A 22,182-nucleotide genomic window follows, 5' to 3' on the forward strand; every position below is an offset into this window, starting at 1 on the left:
AGACAAGTTTCTCAGATGGTGCAGCATTCACTATTCTTTCTACCACTTCAAAGTTTGTGGATATGTCGGTACCTTTGACTGATAGATGCAGTTTATATGCTGGAGATTAGGCTTTCTTCACTGATTAAGCCTCGTCAAATATTGACAGTTAAAATTTGGATCTAGTTCAATCCACAATTATTTTGTGGTATGGTTGGAATTTTACACATACACTATCTCCTGCTCAAGAACCTAATTTGATACAAGATCCTGCATTTAGCTGAATGAGGAGGGTAAACTAGTCTTTTAGTGGCCTCTGCTGTACACCATATTATAGACTGTGTTAGCAGCCCTAATATGGGACAAGCCCAGGGAGCTCATTTTGCAGTACATTGAAATAGAAGTGAAGTTTGAAGTTTCAGAGATAATCTTTCACTTTGTAGGCAATGTTAACTTGGCGCCCGGATCTTAGGCATACAGCAGGATGTCAGATGAATGCCCACCACTGTAGCTGAGTAACAAAATATATTCAAATATTTTTGTTTCTAAAGCTGACGTGCCCAGTAAAATTCAACTTTTTGCTTTCAATGTTACTTAAAGATTTAAATCTTGCCTCATAAAAGATATTCATAGTTTGATGATGTGTTCTACTGATCACTTTCAGAAGGAGTGGTAATTTAAATAGAATTGAGAATGGAAATATTATGTATGCATTCACATAAGAACCATATAGCATTTCAGAGTAACAGTGCTTCTGAATGCATACAGACTGCTTTAAATGCACTTCAGGAACAGGGTGAAAGTACACGCATGTGAGGAATGGGGAGGAGTCAGCATGTGCCTGGCCCACTCCAGTCTCAGGAGTCTCAATGTCTCAGTGGGTGGGAATGCGTGAGTAAACGCTGAGACTGGGAGTGAGCCGAAGCCCCACACACTCTCGCTCTTACACGCTAATCACCATTTTTATTAATTACACTTTTTAATTATCAATTTATTGTTTTGACATTACTTTATTTTTACTTAGCAAGTTGTTTCTTTTTTTCCCACTCATCTTTTTTTTGAAATTCATGTACCTTTCTGAAATCTGCTCATTGGACCCATGAGTGAGGGGAAAAAATGGAAATGTGCCCCCCCTCCGGCAAAAAGGTTGGATGTGCCTGGTCTTGATAATGGCATAGCCCAGTCTCACCATAGCACTAGCAAACCACTTGAATTGAGAAGAAATTATGTTTCATAAGACAAGCAGGTATTTTTTAAATAAACTGATGTACTGCTCTTGCACCTTTTTCCTTTTGAATTATCTATTTAATGCAGTGATAAGTAAATAAAACAGAACACGTCAGTGAAAAAATTTTCGCAGCATGTTTTTAATAAATATAGGAAGACACCAGATGGCAGCACTGCACCTAAAAAAAAAAATCAAACTTGTAATCTTGGAAACAACATCACCATTACCGTTTCTGTTTGCTATTCTTAACACCTACAAAATAGGTTTCTGAGGCTTTTAATGATCCAGTGTCTTCCTGAAGTGAGTTAGTTGGATTTCTTTGGCTCAGAACAGAGGGCAACCAAACATATCAATATTTTCAACTTGATGGGCATATTTTTTAAATGTGGGAAAACTGGGATCAGGCTTGTCCAAGAGTAACATCACTGGGATCGTAACAAAAGTAACCCAGTTTGTATATTTTAGCATAAGTTGGTCTTGTTTGTATCCATGGTATTCTATAGCTAAATAAAGGAACAAACATGATTGAATTCATTACTATATGGCTAATTATCAGGTGGGTCAGGAGAAGGTGATAGACCTTCAAGTGATTTATATAATATGACAAAAAGAAGTAGAAAATATTAGAAGCACACAGCACTGAAAGTAAAAGATAAATTAATATTTCATAACACCTTTCATGTTCTGATTTTTATTTAGGATGTTTGCAGTTTGGGTTTTCTTTACCAATACGAATTGACAAAGTAGTAAGGATGGAGCTTATAATCTGCAGTAGTTGGGGTATAGCAGTGCACCTTCAGATTCCCACTCACCTCATCTGAGCCCAGTCACTTTGTGGATGGGGCGAGCACAACAAAGGTATTTCAGACTATGGTGCAGAGGAGAAATTGAAAGTACAGTCAAAAGAGGCCACTTTTGTGCGTCTTTTAGCAGTTGATTCAGGGGCTTATTGCGAGGGATCTCAGAGCAGATTGACTGAACATTGTCTCAGAAGTGAAAAATGTGTATTATTGGACATTTTTTAAAGTACTTCCCATCTCCTGTAAGGCACTAGAATTAGAGTGGCATTGGCATCTGTGGATGGGACTCAAATATCTGTGGAGCAATATTATAATAATATAAGTAAATCTCAGAACTTGCTTTGCATATTTAAGATAGTTTTTCATTCACCACCTTGATCAATATTTTAAAATTGCAACAAAACCGATTCAAGAATCTTGTCCTTTTAGTCTTCTCACTCCATGCAGACTCTGTACCCTTTAAGCATCTATTGTAGGTTGGTTTCTTATACTTAGTTTATAGTTATGAACAGGAAACAAATTACTATAGAAAACTCACAGAATTGTTATGGTGTAGAAGAAGGCCATTCGGCTCAGCTTGTCTGCACTGACTCTGAGCATTTTAACTTAGTGCCAATCTCCTGCCTTTTCCCCATAACCCTGCACATTGTTTCTATTTAAATAATCACCCAATGCCCTCTAGAATGTTTCAATTTCCATTCGGAAAGAAAAATGTTTTTTGTTTAGCTCTCGCTTAAAGTCAGTCGCTGAACATACAATCCATTGGATCTATTCAGAAAAGACTAAATATGAAAATCCAAATATTTGGTGATGGTGAAACTGTTAGATGTCCAATTGCTACTGTCTGATCATTCTGATTATTTTCCTTTTGGTTTAATAAATGTTAAATGAGTCTCCTGACCATATTTAAATTAGAGACAGAGAAAGCAGATGTACATAGAGCATCATGCAAATTATGTACTTCTCCTAACCTGTCCTCACCATGCCCTAGTGTGTTGGTTTGTTTTCAGTCTACCTCTTTCCTTACCCTCACATTCACAATATTCTGGTTCTATTTCTGAACATAAACAGAGTAAGATATCATGAAAATCCTGCTGGATTTTGTGGCAGGCACAACCTAAACCAAAGGAGAATCACTTTGACAGTATTGAAGTCAAAGGAAATGAAGTCAACGGCAGATCCCATAATGGAAAGCATGATCAAGTACTGAAAACAAAATGTTGGAGCATATGAAGCATGATGATCAAAAATAGTTTATGATGACTAAGGTGCTGAGTTACACTTGCCCTACATTCTGCTAATCTTATTTTTCTGCAGTGAACTTTGAATCCTTGATTATTGCAATATCTGTGGTTGTGGTACTCATTCTGCTTCCTTTGGTGTGCTGCTGCTGTTACTGCTGTTGCAAGAAGAAAGTATGTTGCTGTTGCAAGAAGAAACCCCACAGGTAATTGTCTTTTTCAAAATATTCTGAGCATGTAATTTTGTCTAGTTTGAGTCATGAAAACCCAGGCAGCATTTAAGAACAGAATGCTGGAGCAGAAATGCCAACATATTGTCTACTGTTAAAAATACATTAAACCAGTGGGCAGCATCTGAATTTATTTTTATTTATTTCAGGCTAAACAGCTTTGAAAGATGCAGAATGTTGTCAGTATTAAGGACCAAACTTGCTAATTTAATATTGATAGACCATGCTGAATGAAACTCCTGATGACCTATTTTTTCATAATAGGATCATATCCACACCATATAAAAACATCCCCAAGCACAGGCGTCCTATTACAAAGCTGAAATTGAGTTTATAAGTCTGCTAAATAGTCAACTTTTGTGAAGGACCTTACTGAAAAGTCTGGTTTCATCAGATCTGCCAAAAATGTATGGTTTGATACATTTGATAATTGATTTATTGCAAAAGCAGAAAATTGTATATGTACATTTTTAAAAAAAATTATAATACTCAGTTGAACAGTTTTCACTATGTGCTGGCTTAATTGCATGTTCAATGGATCACTAGAATAGCACAAAAATGTACTACAAAACTCCATAGAGCAACTGGTGTGGGTCCAGTGCACATTACATAGATCTTGTATGTACAAATGATCAGTCCAACTTAAAATGAACAGTTAAGTGTCCTTTTGAGTTGCTTTACAAGCAGGTTGAAAAGAAAAAGCTGGTGGGTGAATCATCTAGGGTCAGTTTCAAAACCGAACTCTTATCATTCTTCAATTGGTGCAGTAATTCAAATGGGGAATGTAAAATTAGGAGGAGAAGAGGGCAAAGGACAGACTTGAGTAAAATTATCCCTACCAGAACTGTGGTCCAGCAATTGTTCCTGGATGTTAACTAGTTTTGTATTTTCTGCCTCTTTTGCCAGTTGCTAATGCTGTAAATTGTTTCATTTTTTTTCCTACCCTAATTCAGCTCTCCCTCATTTCCCCAGCTGGCTCAAATGGAAAGAACAATACATTCCTTAAGTGAAATTTCCCTGCAACCTCTTGGCAAAGACCTTATATGCTTTCCTCAGATTTATTTTAATTCAAGGAAACCAGCAGGCTCTAGTGCAGGCAATTATCTCTTTTAAGGTGGACCATGAAACACTGCCTGCCTCCAATCCCTCTGCTGTTGAAAGAAATCCTTTTCACTTTTTGTCACCCCTTGACTCAATTTACTCTAGTGAATTTCTTGCCAGCCTCTTGAGATCTGCCTTTCATAAGTTGAAACTTGTCCACTATCCTTTCCTAATGTGTTGTATCTTTTCCTCTAAATCCTACTCCCATTCAAATACTTCGTGTCATTTACAAATCCCTCCATGGTTTACCCTGCCTGTAACCTATTTCAGCTGTGCTCCAGCACACTCCCTTAACTCTTCTAGCTCTGGCCACCCCCTCTATATTGCCACCTCTCTCTCCCCCTTTAATAGTGTCTTCAAAAATCTGTCTCTTGAATCTTCTTTTGTTACCAATTCTAACAACTGCTCATTGTCTTTTTTTTTCTTTTCACCTTTGTGAAATGACTGGGAAGTTTCAAATTCTTTAAAGAAGCAGCTTATTGAGAAGAGGTTAAGTACATATATATGGGTCTTTTAGACAAAGTAAATGGGATAATTTTTTTCCCACAGTAGGGAGGGTCAGTAACCTAAGGGCACAAGTGTATTTTTTTGCCAATTATCTTACATTTTTTCAATGCAGTGAGTTATAATGAAAGGGCCTCTTAATTCATCCAAGGAATGTGAGCATCGCTGGAAAGGCCAGCATTTATTACCTATCCCTAATTAACCTTGGGTAGATGATGCTGAGGCACCTTCTTGAACCACTGCAGTCTGTGTGGCGTAAGTACACCTGCTGGGCTTGTAGGTTGGAGGTTCCAGAATTTTGACTTAACAACGATGAGGGGACAGCGATATATTTCCTAATCTGGATGGCGTGTGACTTGGAGGGGAACTTGCAGGTGCTGGTGTTGTTCCCTTGTGCCTGCTGCCCTTGCCTTTTAGGCGCTAGAGGCCATTGGTTTGGGAGGTTCATTTTGTGGATAATGCACACTGCAGCAATAATGTGCCAGATGTGGAGGGAGTGAATGTTCAAGATGGTAGGTGAGGTGCCAAACAATAGGCTGCTCTGTCCTAGATGGTGTTGAGCTTCTTGAATGCTGTTGGAGCTATACTCATCCAGGCAAGTGGAAAATATTCCATCACACTCCTGACGTGTGCCTGCTCCTGCTGGATAGGCTTTGGGGGGCCAGGAAGTGGGTAAATAATTGGCCAGATTGAATTTGTCGTGCTTTTTGTGGATACCTTGACAATTTTCCACATTGCTGGGTTGATGCTAGTGTTGTACTGGAACAATTTGGTTCATGGGGCAGCTGGCTCTGATACTACAGCCAAGATGTTTTCAGAGGCTATAACCTTTGCTCTGTTCAGTGCGCTGTGCCGTTTCCTGACAGCCCGTAGATTGACTCAATTGGCTAACGATTGGCTTCTTTGGTGGTGGGTCCTCAGGAGAAGACAAAGATGGGTCATCAACTGGGCACCCCTGGCTGATAATGGTTGCAAACACATCAGCCTTGGCTCTGCGCGCACATGTTGGACTCTGCCATCATTGAAGTTGGGGATGTTCATGGAGCCGCTTCCTCCTCTTAATTGTTTAATTGCCCACTATCATTCATGATAGAATGGAGCAGGACTTTGATCTGATCTGTGTGAGCAGCTTAATCAAACCTCTTGATGCACTTCAGTTTTTTGTCACATCCCCTCGAATGTTTAATCTTAAAACATCTGGGAATTAAAAATGGGAAGAATTCTTAAATTAGCTCTTAGTCTAAACATTGTAGTTTTGTTCATTTTGTCTCTAGCTATTTAAACTTAAGTATCAAAAATAGGTACATTATGCTAAAATGAATACTACCAAAATGAATTTTGCCTATAAAAGATCAAAAGCATAGTTAGAAATGTAAATTATTTACCAATTTATTTCTCATAGTCATGATGAAGTGGAAGTGAGACTGGCCAAGCAGCAAGAGGGGAGAATGCAACAAAGGGAGGAAAGGTAAGTGAGGGTACAGTTGAGCATTGGATATGTAATTTTATTTTAATTTCCTAAATTTTTGCAAATGGTAATTGGGAATTTTTTTCTCTCTTGCTCCATTTCTCAGTTGCCCTTGCACTCTGCCCTGTCTCTTGAGTTTGTTTCTCTCTTTTTTTCTATCCTTTTTGACTGCTGGGCTGACATGCTGCAGTAGGGAAAGGAGTTACAAACATCTGCGGACTGAATTCAGGGTGGCAGTTGTGAGAAAAGTTTATTCATGCTCCCCCCCCACCCCCGACCTTCAATTACTCATGTTAAGAGCTGCCATTTATTTCTTATGTCTCCTATACCTTCACTTTCTCCACAACCCCCAACCTTTCCTATCACCCCCTAACTCCCCACCTCCTCTTCTAACTATCCATATTCACTCTTGCTCTGCTGTTGCTTGCCTCACCCTTAACCTTTCATCCTCAGTGCCAGTTATTCTCCTACCAAGGGCAGGTAGTGAGAGGCAAAAGGTTCCTTACATGCTTTTCCTATCTATTACCCTTTCAAAATTTAACTTTGTATTAATCTAATTTGATATTTAAAACATTCTATATATATATATATATATATATATATATACACACACGCATACAAATCCTTTATCCTCTGCACCCAGTGTGAACATTGCATGCAAGCGGTTAAAATAGAAGCACCACTCAGCCCTCTGGAGTGATGATGAGCTTTTGTTATTAAATGTGGGATCAGGAGGAGCATTCCTGCATCTCCAGGCTCCACATTCAGGTCAGTAAATGTGAAATCTTCCATTGTAGGTTGCTCCAAACACTGGCTTTACTGAGTATGGCTGATTCTGGCACTGGCTCCCAACTCTAAATCTCTCAGGGAATATCAGTCTTGAAGTGGGAACCTTAAACAGGCATTAGGCCCCTTATTTGCAAATGCTCAGAGCCTAATCTGTTTCAGGCCTGGGTAAAGAATGTCTACTTCCTCTTCTAAACTGGGACACAGCGCAGTTCCAGATGGGCATGTGCACATTCTTCCTGCCACCCACATTGGAAGGGGCCTAGTGGGTCAATTAACCCCTTTAAAAATGGGCACTGTGCAGGTTTATTTATAAATCAAATTTAATGGAAAAATCTGTGGCATTTTTGAATTTATTTTATTTAAACTTGAACATTTGCATTTTCAGTTACAAAAATATCTTGAAGAAAAATTTGCAGTTGAAAAGTACAAAAAAATGGCAACTATTGTGTGACACAGCTGTAATTATCTTTATCAATGGAAATTCCTATCAGAGCACCACGTACTGGCATAACAGATGTTATTGACATATCAGACTTATCATCGGAACTTTCAATGAACTCATGGCCCATGTACCAAATTTAATATCTAATAGATTACAATCTGTTATCTGTTGAGCTGGAGGTTGAATAAACAGCATTTGACTTTTTATTTCTCCAGAATAATAATTTTGCCTATGTTGAAGAAAAGGCTACAGTTAAGTTTAGCTAATGTTTCATTTAAGGCTTCTTTTGAGAGTCAGTTATTCATATAAGGGCCATCTGTGAATACTGAGTCATCAATTTCAGTGCATAGAGGTACTAAATTAATCAAATTGCTATACTAGACATGTTTTCGTTAAGTTCAGTTATCCTTCATGCAGAAAATGCACTAGGTCTGCTGGCTTCTTGGTCTCATCGCTCCCACCTCTGGATTTTTGTGTGTACATATTTCCTTAAAAATAATGTTCTCAATGTTCTTTCAGTACTTGTTCAGCTTTCTTGGAACTGGGGAGGGAGAAAACTGTCCGCCAAGGGAAGTTTTATTTATATAATATGATTACAGTGTTACAAGAGGGAATATTGTGATGTCTTAATGAAAGATGCCTTCTGGAGACTTTGCCCTTCTGCTTTTCTTATTAGCAACTTATGCTTGCTGCTGCTCAAGAATAAAGAAATCTTTAAAAGGTCAATTGTTATTTTCAAAATAGCCTTTTCATTAGCTGCATCCAATGTTTTAAAATTAGTTGAGAATAACCTTGCCAATTACTGCCCCCATCAGCCTATTCTCGATCATTACCAAAGTGATGGAAGGGGCCATCAACAGTGCTACCAAATTGCACTTGCTGAGCAATAACCTGCTCAATTTGGGTTCTGCCAGGGCCACTCAACTCCTGACCTCATTACAGCCTTGGTCTAAACGTGGACAAAAGAGCTGAACTCCCGAGGTGAGGTGAGAGTGACTGCCCTTGACATCAAAGCAGCACCCGACTGAGCGTGGCACCAAGGAGCGATAACAAAACTGAAGTCAATGGAAAACTCTAGGGCCAACTGTGTTCCACTGCTTTATCAATCTTTCCCCCATCATAAGGTCAGTAGTGGGAATGTTCACTGTGCAAAGCTCAGTACCATTCATGACTCCTCAGATTCTAAAGCAGTCTATGTCAATATGCCACAAGACCTGGACAACATGCAGGCTTGGGCTGACGGGCGGCAAATAACATTCACGCCACACAAGTGCCAGGCAGTGACCATCTCCACTGAGGGAATCTAACCATCTCCCCTTGACATTCAATGGCATTACCATTGCTGAATCCCCCACTATCAACTTCCTGGGGGTTGCGCTTGACCAGAAACTGAATTGGAACAGCCATATAAATACTGTGGTTACAAGAGCAGGTTAGAGCCTGGAAATTCTGCAGTTAATAACTCACCTGACTCCCCAAAGCCTGTCCATCATCTACAAAGCACAAGTCAAGGTTGTGTGAAGTACTGTCCACTTGCCTGGATGAGTGCAGCTCCAACAACACTCAAGAAACTCAACACCATCCAGGACAAAGCAACCCGTTTGATTGGCTCCCTTTCCATCACCTTCAACATTCACTCCCTCCACCACCAGCACACAGTGGCAGCAATGTGTACCATCTGCAAGATGCACTGCAGCAACTCACCAAGGCCCCTTTGACAGCATCTTTCAAACCTGCGACCTCTACCGCCAAGAACCCCACCACCTGCAAGTTCCTTCCTAAGCCACACACCATCCTGACTTGGAACTATATTGCTGTTCCTTTGCTGTTGCTGGGTCAAAGTCCTGGAACTCCCTTCCCAGCAGCACTGTGGGTGTATCTACATCACATGGACTGCAGCAGTTCAAGAAGGCAGCTCACTGCCACCTTCTCTAGAGCAATTAGGGATGAGCCATAAATGTTGGTCTAGCCAGTGGTGCCCTCATCCCATGAAAGAATAAAAATTTTGGATTAGGGCATGGTTAATTTTCATATTTCTCTTCGGAATACCATCTGTGACAATTGAGCATTACTACTTATTGTAAGATTCGAGCTGCTTGAATTGGGGCAGCATTTTTAAAAAGCTTCAAAGTACTGGAAAGGCAATGGCACAAATTTTGCAGTCAACAGTGAAGGAATGGGACTCCTCATTCACAATGTTTACAACTGCCTACAGGCATTTTGTGGGCATTTGCACAACAACTTATAAGGCATAGAGCTCCTTTGCAGCTTGGCATCATCAGCATGACTCTGCTGTGTGAGTAAGGTAAGCAACAGCATGTACCTTTAACCAATCAGAATGATGAATCTTCACTGAGGCGCACAGGTGGAAATTTTAACCTCAACCTCAAAACCGGTGATTTAGGTCCAGAGGGATGTTCTAATGTAAAAAAAAACTCTCAAGGCCCAAACCCAACCTAACTTGAACCCACTGCTTCTGATTTTAATGGATGTCCCACTAGCACCACTCCAACCACCCAAGCCATGATCTCACATAAACCTGGCCTCTCGCATTGCCTCCCCAACGTGCCTCTCCAGTCTCACCCCTTTTCTGAACTGCCCAGCCGCAAACTCCAATCTTTGCCCTCTCCGCCCCTCATGCTTCTGACAATCTGCTCTGATTCTCCTCCCCATAGCTGCTTATTTCAGGGGAAAAGCTGACAAATTGCTCAGAATTTTGCATCTATTCAAATGAATGAAGGAAATTTGTGGGTAGCACTTCTGGAATGTTCTCAAGCACACAAGTGGGCAGTTGAAGCTACCCACTAGTAAGATGCATTTGTAAAATTGTTCTTATGATCTTTCTTAAAATAACATCTAAAAATATAGGCAATCAAAAGAGAACCACTATACTTGAAATGCAAGAAGCAAATTGCCAAATTTGGGATTTTTTAAATCCTTCCACAAAAGAAATCTGGAAAAAATGGAGTTCTAATTGTGATTTTAAAATGCAGTTTTTAAATGCTTAAAAAATGGGTAATTAAAGCAGTTTTTTTGTTATAATTAAAGCACTATTGTCTTGGCTTTGACTCCAGAAAGTATTGATTTAGCTTGGCTCAGCAGTCGAAAAACATGCTTCACTCCTTTTAGTTACCTAAACAGACAGATATAAGGTGGAGGATGGGAGAGAGCTTCGTTTTGAAGCTGTGAAGGCTATAAGGCTTGTGAAAGGTAAAGTAGGCTTCCACTGAGGCAGAAAGGCTAAAAATTCTAGAGGAATTCTAGAGGATGCCACTTGCTGTACAATTAGCTTTCTAGTGCCTGTAGAGCAATCCACTCTTATCATAAACCTGGTAGTCATAACATCATGTTGCTCAGCCAGGTGATGATAAAGTCTTTCAGATGCCAGATTTTAGATCTTGGGTGCATCTGATTATTTTTCTCCTTTACCTTCTATCTAAAAATGCTGATTGGCATATTCCAGCATGTGCAAAGACGCAGGAGAAGCATGCAATTGCTGTTTCATTTCCCCACAACTTGCTTTGCCTAGACACCATTCTAAGCCTGGTAGTCAGCTCCTACTCTTGCATCGAAGTCCCCCTCACAATGAGCTTGCCCTCTTGTTGAGTATTTATAATACCTCTGTCCAGGCCCCACAGAATTTGTCTCTGATATCCTCAGGATTAGTTATTCAAACTTCTTGCGATTCATAGTTAATAGCAAATCCGACACCTGCCTCTCGCCTCTGACTCTTTGACTTGCCTGCCTGAGTATCTGAATTTGAACTAACTCTGCTCTGCGAGGAGATTTTCGCTTAAAGCAGCAATGTCAATATTCTATAGCATTAGCTTCTTCCAACCAGAGCAGTTCTGCACTTGGATCAAGAGCTATTGCCTTTATAAAGTAGAGTTCATATGTTCCAGGAGGCTATGTAGAGGTCCCATTTCTTCTTCTTTTTGTCACTCTTGCAATATACTGCAATATGTGGGTGAACACAAAATGAGTGTATTTCGGCAATAACGGGATATGTGTGTGAAGTTGGTAAGGAGTGCACGCAAGAAACACCTGCATATGAGTTGATATGAGCTTGGCCAGCTTCTCTCGGTCTTGCACATCTGTTCCTGGTGGCTTGATCAGCCAAGACAACTGGAGATGTGGTCAACTATAGTGGATGATCTGCAGCACCTTCTGTGCCCATACCGATGAACTTTACAGCTGTCCACATAGCTGTGTTACGGTGCTTTCAGTAGGGGCGTATCATTTCCTCTGCTACATCCATCAAGGCAGCTTTCCTTTTTGCACTAAAAAAGGGTGGTTGGAGATAGGCGTTTTCCCTCACATGTGGACATCAGCCCACATGCTGCCCTCACTTGGTTCGGCCTGCAAACTGGGGTATAGCAGCTGCTGTGCATAAGCAGCTATGTGGAGCCACAGGTGAGAACTGGTCAGTTTCGAGCACCAGCTGATGTTATCTATCCAGCTATGAAGTAGGATGCAGCTGACTCCTGCAGAAGGGACTACCTCTGACACAAATTCCACACACCCCTGTAGGAAAGTTACATTTTTTTTTAAATGCAAACAGATGATTAGTTCAGTGTAAATTTAACTAGTAAAGGAGTTTGGATGTTTACAGTTGAATTTGCCTGAACAGCACCTTCTAATGGTGCAATTCAAGTTTAAGTGTTGAATCATATATAAAGGTATACATACCATTGTAAAAGACTAACAAAAGCCAAACAACAGCTTCAAAATCAAGCTGAAAAGGCAGGAATGGGCTTGATTAGTTTATTGCAAGTTAAAACAGATGGTTGTATATGTGATTAACTTAAGATATGGAGGAAGAAACATCATTGCATGAAATGCAAATACTGAAAATGCACTTATTCTCTGGAACATATGGGGCAAGTAATGTCCTGTCTCCCCAAAGAGTTGAATTTTTAACATCAGGTTGTTACACTCTGGCTAATTTTAAACACACTTCTACTTCACTCATGATGCAATTTACCATAGATTCTGGTCGATAAGATGACTTCATTTCTCTGGCCCCAAAAATTGTTTTGCATATACTCTCTTTATAAGTCGATTCCCCTTTTCAGCCGAGATGTGCTATACTCGTGTTAGTAGTTAGTCTCGATTTTTCGTCCCACAAATGCTCGTTTTGCTTATAACAGAGCACAAAGGATTGAGCGGGCAATACGGGCCATGTTGCAAAGATGCACTGGGGCTTAAGGCAGACCCCACTTGGTGAACAGCAACAAGAAATTAGTCTTCCAACAAAGCAAATGAAGTATGAAGCTGTTTACATGCTAAAATTGTAACATTTTCTAATTCATCAAATGTGCTGCAATGAGGGAATTTGGAGTTAGTGAAAAACTGGTGCGAGAATGGTTGAAGGAATCCCTCCTGAAGAAGATGTCCAAGACCAAATGCACCTTGAGAACAGGGACCAGCCACTGGCCTGACCTTACAAAACTTGTATTGGAATAGGTCCTTGAAAATTGTCAATGGTTTCATCCCCACCAGAAATGTAATGCGTATATATACACATAAGTGGGCCAAGCAAACCCTAAGTCTAGCAAAGATTCCAGAGCAACAGCTAGTTGGTGTAGCTGCTTTATGGAATGCATATGTCTAATGTTATGGCAGAAGACCAAGATCGCTCAGAGATTACCAAAAGATCTCTGCCAAAATGACCAGTTTCCAGCGCTTCATCAAACAGTGGCAAAAGCACAAGTACCCATTATGCCATATTGGCAACATGGTTGAATGTCCTTGAATTTTGATATGCCCAGCAATGGAACTGTGTAGTGTTAAGATTTAAAAACAGTTTTAGTGAAAACCACAGGTCATGAGAAGACAAGATTCATGATGGTACTAGTCTGCATGGCCAATAGAATGAAATGAAAGCCTATCGTAATTTTCAAATGTAAAACGATGCAGAAAATCAGGTTCCCTGCCAAAGTTTTGTGCATGTCCATGACAACAGTTGAATGGGTGAGGACAGAGTGAAGTTATAGATCACTGTCTTGTGGAATAGGCATCCTGGTGTCATGTCCAAAGAATGCAGCTTATTCCTGTGGGACATTTTAGATCCCGTATAACCAGTGAGATCAAAAGGCACCTGTGAAGAAATAACACCCACACTGCAGTTAAACCAGGATGTCGAACATCCATAATTCAACCTTTGGATATGGCCTCAAGCCATTCAAGGATCATGTTTGTGTTGAATGGAATAGATGGATGGTTGACATAGAAAAAAGCCTTCACAAAGAGTGGAAACATGCATGCCGTCCCTCTTGATGTTTTGTGTGGTTTTGACATCAAATTGATGGATGCCATTAGTGTATGAACTGTCATCAGACTCTTCAAAAATTGTGGATTATCTAATTCAGTGGATGGAGCCGAAGATGATTTGTTGTGGAAAGATGATTCTGAAATTGGAAGCACCAAATCTGTTCCCGAGTGAGATCCTTACGATGATGCCACAGTCAAAGTGACTCAATGAAGTTGACGAACATTGCGTTGAATGCTGAAGACAATAAATTTGACAGGTTCATTGTGGTTAAGGGTATTTTTTAACAGTTAATTTATTCTATGAACTGTGACGCATTAATTTAATGAGTTACCAGTGCAACTCATTAAGGACTTATCAGCCCAATACAAGCCCTTGTGTTTTTTTTCCACATTTCAAAATGACGACTACCCACCCCAAAGGTTCACATTTTATACTTGGCGTATAAGTCGACCCCCATTTTTGGATGGATTTTTTGGATAGTGCAAAGTTCGACATTTACAAAAGATTTCTGACATTGAGTTTTCAACAAACTAACCGGGCATTATTTGCCTAAAATCTATCTCAGTAGTTGTACTTCCTTATGCAATCAGTCTCTCTCAGTCCTCTTTTCAATTCAAACTGCATACTGTTTACTTGCACCAGCCTGACCCCACCCCCCCACCCCATTCTTCCTCTTTCCTCAACCCAGCACTCTTCTTCCCCTCCAATCTATTGCAAGCTAGAACTCTATCAACTCCATCTTGCCAGTTCAAGCCAGCATACTTGTTCATCCTTCTCTGTCCACCCCACTCCCCCAAAAAAGTTGCAATTCCGTCTTCTCCCTTCTGATCTTCCCTTATTCTTGCCCTCAGTGTGACTCCTACCCAAGTCCTCCTGCTTCATGACGTGATTCTGGCCATTGCATGTAAAGGACAGGGATGCATATCCACTGTATGCAGTGGCTAGGATAATTTTATGTCAGAAGCACAGATATAATAGTGGTGTTAAGAGGAAAGGGGGCCAGATGATTTGTCATTTATGCACCTGGACCTGGCTACTGAAAAGCTGCTAATTTGCATTGTTCGGGAAAAATTCATAGCTTGAAATGCTACTTGAATAGACGCTTGTTATATCCTTTATAGTGTTTATTTTTGCAACTTGTTTTTCCAATTAATATTCAGGGCTTCTGCTTTGTTGGCTACATATCCATCATTTTTCTGTCTAGTTTAAATACCTTGGTATTTTCTTGGCAGTTGTTGCATCCCAAATTTAGGGTGCAAATTAACCTTTGGTAGGTTTCATTCAAAGTATTTATTAATCTGTTGCCCCTTCCTCTCATGCTCAGCCTGATTCACTTTATTCATCTGCTTGCACTCTTTTGCCCTATTTCTTTGTTAGTGTGCTTGCTCTGCCCTCTTGTTGTACCCACCATGTGTCTTACTCTGCCGTTACACCCCATTTCCGTTGTGCATGTTGAACGCTCTTCTCATTTGCGCCCCCCCAACTCACCTGAGCGGTTGTGCTCCTCCAATCCCACCTCTCTTTGCGTGTGCATTTGACCGAAACCCTATATCATGCATGACTCTATCATTCTCTCTCACTGTCAGCTGGTTCCGTCTGTTATTTGGGTATACTTGGCCGCCTTGAGTTTTTTTTTGGGTTGAAACAAGCACACATCTTGCCCTTTTCACATGTTTCTCTGTTTCTAATTCATTTCTTGATCCGAATTCAGCAAGATAGTTCGTGTGCCATAGCATCAAAGAAATGATCTTGGCTCAGTAGATGAAGGTGCAAAATCAGTTTGGATGGAGGTAAGAAATAGCGAGGGAAAGAAGTCACTGATGGGAGTAGCTTATCACCCCCCCAAGCCCTCCCCTATATTATAGGACAGAGTATAATTCAGGAAATAATGGGACCTTGTAACAAAGGAACCGCAATAGCCACGGTGATTTCAATATTATATAGATTGGACAAAGCAAATTGGCAAAGATAGCTTTGAGGGTAAGTTAAAAGAGTATATTTGGGACAGTTTTTTAAGAACAATACGTTCTGGAACCAACTAGTGAACAGACTATTTTAGACCTGGTAATGTGTAATGAGACAGTATTACTTAATGATCACATAGTAAAGGATTCCGTTAGCAAGGGTGATCATAACTTGATAGAAATTAGCGTTCAGTCTGAGGGCAAGGAACTTGAGTGTGAAACTAGTGCTTTAAACTTAAAGGCAATTACAAAGCTATGAAGACAGAATTGGCTATAGTGGATCATGAAAAAAGTTATTAGGTAAGACAGTAGAAAAGCAGCAGCAGACATTTAAGGAGATACTTCAGTGCTCTCAACAAAGATATATTCCATTGAGAAAGAAAGACCCGATGAGAAGGATACAGCATCCATGGCTGGCTAAGGAAGTTAAGGATGGCATCACATTGAAAGAAAAGAGGTACAGTGCTGCAAAGATTTGTAGTAGGCCAAAAGATTTGGAAAATTTAAAAAAAAAACTGGCAAAGGTTGACTTAAAAAAAGGGGGAGAAATTAGAATTTGAGGGTGAATTGCAAGAAATATAAAAATAGGCAGTAAGACCTTCTATAATATATAAAAAGGAAAAAAAGTGGCTAATCTAAGTGTTGGCCCCTTAGAGGATGAGAATGGGGATTTAATAATGGGAAACAAGAAAGCGGCAGAGACTTTAAGCAAGTATTGTGTGTCCTTCATGGTAGAAGGCCCTGAAGGCATCCCAAGGATAGTAGAAAATCAAGGGGAATAATGGAGGGGCAACTTAAACAATTACAATCACTAGACAAAAAGTACTAAGTATACTTATGGGGCTAAGGGCTGACAAGTCCTCTGGACCTCATAGAACTATAGAACACGACAGCACAGAAAACAGGCTATTTGGCCCTTCTAGTCTGTGCCGAAATATTATTCCACTAATCCCTTTGACCTGCACCTCGGTCATAACCCTCCAGACCTCTCCCATCCATGTATCTATCCAATTTATTCTTAAAACTTAAGAGTGAGCCTGCATTTACCATGTCAGATGGTAGCTCGTTCCACACACTCACCATTCTCTGAGTGAAGAAGTTCCCCCTAATGTTCCCCCTAAACCTTTCCTCTTTCACTCTAAAGCCATGTCCTCTCGTGTTTATCTCTCCTAATCTAAGTGGAAAGAGCCTACTTGCATTTACTCTGTCTATACCCCTCATAATTTTGTAAACTTCTATCATATCTCCCCTCATTCTTCTACACTCCAAGGAATAAAGTCCTAACCTGTTTAATCTTTCCCTCTAACTCAACTCCTTAAGACCCGGCAACATCCTAGTAAATCTTCTCTGCACTCTCTCAATCTTACTGATATCCTTCCTGTAGTTAGGCGACCAGAACTGCATACAATACTCCAAAGTTGGCCTCACTAATGTCTTATACAACCTCACCATAACATCCCAACTCCTATACTCAATACTTTGATTTACGAAGGCCAGTATGCCAAAAGCTTTCTTTACAACCTTGCCTACCTGTGACGCCACTTTCAGGGAACTATGTATCTGAACTCCCAGATCCCTTTGTTCCTCCGCACTCCTCAGTGCCCTACCATTTACTGTGTATGTCCTACCTTGGTTTGACCTTCCAAAATGCAATACCTCACACTTTTCCGCATTAAATTCCATCTGCCATTTTCTGGCCCATTTTTCCAGTTGGTCCAGATCCCTCTGCAAGCTTTGAAAGCCTTCCTCGCTGTCCACAACGCCTCCAATCTTAGTGTCATCAGCAAACGTGCTGATCCAATTCACCACATTATCATCCAAATCATTGATATAGACAACAAACAACAATGGTCCCAACACAAATCCCTGAGGCACACCACTAGTCTCAGACCTCCAGTCTGAGATGCAATCATTCACTACCACTCTGTCTTCTCCCAAACGGCCAATTTCGAATCCAGTTTACAACCTCTCCATGGATACCAAGTGTGTGAACCCTCTGAACTAACCTCCCATGTGGGACCTTGTCAAAGGCCTTACTAAAGTCCATGTAGACAACATCCACAGCCTTTCCTTCATCTACTTTCTTGGTAACCTCCTCGAAAAACTCTACAAGGTTCATTAAACACGACCTACCACACACAAAGCCACCCTGACTATCCTTAATCAGCCCTTAGCTGTCCAAATAATTATATATCCGATCTCTCAGAACACCTTCCAATAATTTACCTACTACTGACGTCAGGCTCACTGGCCTGTAATTACCTGGTTTACTTTTGGAGCCTTTTTTAAACAAAGGAACAACATGAGCTACCCTCCAATCCTCCGGCACCTCACCCGCGGCTAAGGACATTTTAAATATTTCTGCCAGGGCCCCTGCAATTTCTACACTAGTCTCCCTCAAGGTCCGAGGGAATATCATGTCAGGCCCGGGGGATTTATCTACCTTTATTCGCTGTAAGGCAGCAAGCACCTCCTCCTCTTTAATTTCTATATGTTCCATGACACTACTGCTTGTTTCCCTTCCTTCCTTATACACTATGCCAGTTTCCTGAGTAAATACTGATGCAAAAAAACTGTTCAAGATCTCCCCCATCTCGTGAGGCTCCACACATAGACAACCACTCTGATCTTCAAGGGGACCAATTGTGTCCCTTACTATCCTTTTACTCTTAATGTACTTGTAGAAACCCTTCGGGTTTACCTTCACATTATCTGCCAAAGCAACCTCATGTCTTTTTGCCTTCCTGATTTCCTTTTTTTTAGTATTTTCTTACATTTTCTATACTCTACAAGTACATCATTTGCTCCTTGTTGCCTATACCTGCTGTACACCTCTCTCTTCTTCTTAACTAGACTTATGGCCTGCATCCTAGGTTCTTAAAATAAATGAATGCATTGATTATAATCTTCCAAAATTCCCCACATTCTGGGAAACTCTGTGGATTGGAAAACCACAAATGTAACACCTATTTTCAAGAAAGGAAGGTGATAGAAAGCAGGAAATGATAGGCCAGTTAGTCTAATCTCTGTCATTGGCAAAATGCTGGAATTCATTAATAAGGAAGTAGTAACAAGACATTTAGAAAATCATAATAGAATCGGGCAGTCACCACGGGCTTTGTGAAAGGGAAGCCATGTTTGCCAATTTTGTTAGAGTTCTTTGAAAATGTAACAAGCAGGATGGGTAAAGGGGAGGATAAAAGTAGATTTGCATTTGAATTTCCAAATGGCAAATAAGTTGCTGCATAAAAGACTACCAAATAAGATAAGAGCTCATGGTGTTGTGGGGTGATATATCAGCATGGATAGGGGATTAGCTAACTGACAGGAAACAGTCGGGATAAATGTCTCATTTTTAAATTGTCAAACTGTAACTAGTGGGGTGCTACAGGGATCATTGTTGGGGCCTCAAATTTGCAATCTATATTAAGGACTTAGATGAAGGGACTGACTCTATTGGAGTCAAATTTGCAGACGATACAAAGATAGGTAGGAGAGCAAGTTGCAAGTAGGACACAAAGGACCTGCAAAGGGATATCGATAGGTTAAGTGGACAAACAAATGACAGTTGGAATATAATGCGGGGAAATGTGAGATCGTTCATTTTGGCAGGAAGAATAGAAAAACAGAATATTATTTAAATGGAGAGAGACAGATTGCTGTGATACAGAGGGATCTAGCTGGCCTTGTACACAAATCAAAAGAAGTTGGCTTTCAGGGACAGCAAATAATTGGGAAGGCAAATAGAATTTTGACCTTTATTGCAAGGGGTGGGGGAGTTAAGAGTGTAAAAGTAGGGAATTCTTACTGCAACTGTACACAGCATTGATGAGACCACACCTGAAGTACTGCTTAGAGTTATGGTATTATTTAAGGGGGGATTTACTTGCATTGGAGACAGTTCAGACAAGATTCACTAGGCTGATCCCTGAGAGAATTCCAAAGGTTAATGACCCTCTGAGAAAAGAAATTCCTTCTCATCTCCATCTTAAATGGGAAATCCCTTATTTTGAAACTGTCTTCTAGTTCTAGATTCCCCCACAACAGGAAACATGGCAATCCTCCTCAGAATCTTACAGTTGTAATAAGGTTACTTTTCATTCTTCTAAACTCCAATCAGAACAGACTCCCTCAGCCGTCGAAGCTGTGACATTGAATATATTCACGACTAAGTTAGACAGATTCTTGATCTGCAAGTGAGTTAAAGGGGCAGACAGGAATATGGAGTTGAAGTTACAATCAGATCAACCATGGTCTTATTGAATGGCGGAGCAGGCTCGAGAGGCCGAATGGCCACCTCCTGATCCTAATTGATAGGTTTGTATAACATGAGAGAAATCTTTAAAAGCCCAACTTAAGAAATAAATTTAAAATAGAGAAAATAAAGCAAATATAACTCATGCAAGATTCAGTTAGAAGGACAGAGATGCATTTTGAGCAATTTCTTTAAAGGATGCTTAAATAGGTGATTCTTGTGTTCTTTGCCTGAAGGCAGGTCTGACCCACCGCGCCACAACCTTCACCATTGGCGTGGCAAGGAGGCAGGTGCCAAATCCACCCCAGCTGGAGTGGCGATCAAATCCCATGCTGTTGGCTCCAATCTGATCCACACCAGCCAGCCAATTGAGGCAATCGGCAACCATCCGCACTGACACCAACCCCCCCGCCAAACCCGGCCTAATGAAGAATCCGAGCTCCTGCAGCAACATATGCTTTTACGTGGATGTTGTAGTCTGGAACTATGGATAGTGATTAGGGGCTCCAATTTCTTTCCATCACATGTTGGCATGTTAAGGAAGGATTTACAGTTCGGTACCTGCTTGGCCGTATTATTACCACAGCTTTCTTGACCATCAAATCCTGGAGTGGGACTTGAACCCGTAGCCTTTAAATTGTTTAATCAATTTCATTTAGTTTTATTTAATTAAAACTAATCCATATACTGGCAAGACTAAAAAATTGAGATTTCAAACTTTTTTGATCAACACATAGAATGCCAATTATATCCAAACAATATGATACTTAGATGAAGGTAGTCCATCAAGTAAATACTACATATGTTGTACAGAAATAATATCTGATGTTAGTATTGGACAGAGTCAGATATTCTCTTTATGTACCAGTTACTGCGATCATTCTTCATATAGTATTATTTGGTATGTCCAATATTATGTATGCATAAAGATACCTAAGTATCTAAGATGTAGGACTTTGTCTATTATGTTAACAATGCAAAGAAAGCCATATAGCACCAGATATTTCTCTGCACATTGAAGTGCTTTTGTACTATTCTGCATCAGTCATGACTGTACTTTGAACTGATGATCCAATACATTTACCATACCTTCCAGCACATCATAACTAGAGCAATTTTGTGTAGTGCTTTTAGTGTAATCCCATTGCAAACAGATACAATTGAATTGCTCTTCAATTTGCTATTTATGATTACTTTAAACATACTGCAAGCTAGTATGGGCTTAGAGGTAAAATTATCTCTTTCTATGTATCTTTCTTTATCAGATTGTAAGAATCAATTATCCTTTTTATATTAATCCCTTCCAATTTAAAACCTGCCTGCTGCAAATGCATCTGTTCATGACAGTATTGGTAGGAGTGACCACCGCACAGTCATTGTGGAGACAAAATCCCCCCTTCACATTGAGAGTACCCTCCATCGTGTTGTATGGCACTACCACCATGCTAAATGGGAAAGATTTCGAACAGGTCTAGCAACTCAATACTGGGCATCCATGAGGTGTGGTGGGCCATCAGCCGCAGCAGAATTGTACTCTAATTCAATCAGCAAACTCATTGCCTGGCATATCCCCCATTTTACCATTACCATCAACCCAGGTTCAATGAAGAGTTCAGGAGGCCATGCCGGGAGCAATACCAGGCATACCTAAAAATGAGGTGTCAACCTGGTGAAGCTAAAACACATATCTACTTGCATGCCAAGCAGCATTAGCAGCAAGTGATAGACAGAGCTAAGCGATACCACAACCAACAGATCAGATCTATGCTCTGCAGTCCTGCCACATCCAATCATGAATGGTGGTGGACAATTAAACAACTTACTGAAGGAGGAGGCTTCACAAATATCCCCATCCTCAATGATGGAGGAGCCCATCACATCAGTGCAAAAGATAAGGCTGAAACATT

At 40.4% G+C, this 22,182-nt stretch overlaps 1 protein-coding gene across 5 annotated transcripts in view; it reads left to right on the forward strand.

Moving 5' to 3' along the window:
• LOC121276518 (pituitary tumor-transforming gene 1 protein-interacting protein) overlaps nucleotides 1-22,182 on the forward strand; it is a 104,843-nt gene that overhangs the window by 18,250 nt on the left and 64,411 nt on the right. For all 5 annotated transcript variants that reach the window (XM_041185018.1, XM_041185019.1, XM_041185020.1 and 2 more), the window contains 2 exons: nucleotides 3,325-3,454; nucleotides 6,486-6,551. In XM_041185018.1, the coding sequence (XP_041040952.1) occupies nucleotides 3,325-3,454; nucleotides 6,486-6,551 (196 nt within the window). The remainder of the gene's footprint in view (nucleotides 1-3,324; nucleotides 3,455-6,485; nucleotides 6,552-22,182) is intronic.

Source organism: Carcharodon carcharias, chromosome 3 (assembly GCF_017639515.1).
Source record: "Carcharodon carcharias isolate sCarCar2 chromosome 3, sCarCar2.pri, whole genome shotgun sequence".
Classification (NCBI taxonomy): Eukaryota; Metazoa; Chordata; class Chondrichthyes; order Lamniformes; family Lamnidae; genus Carcharodon; species Carcharodon carcharias.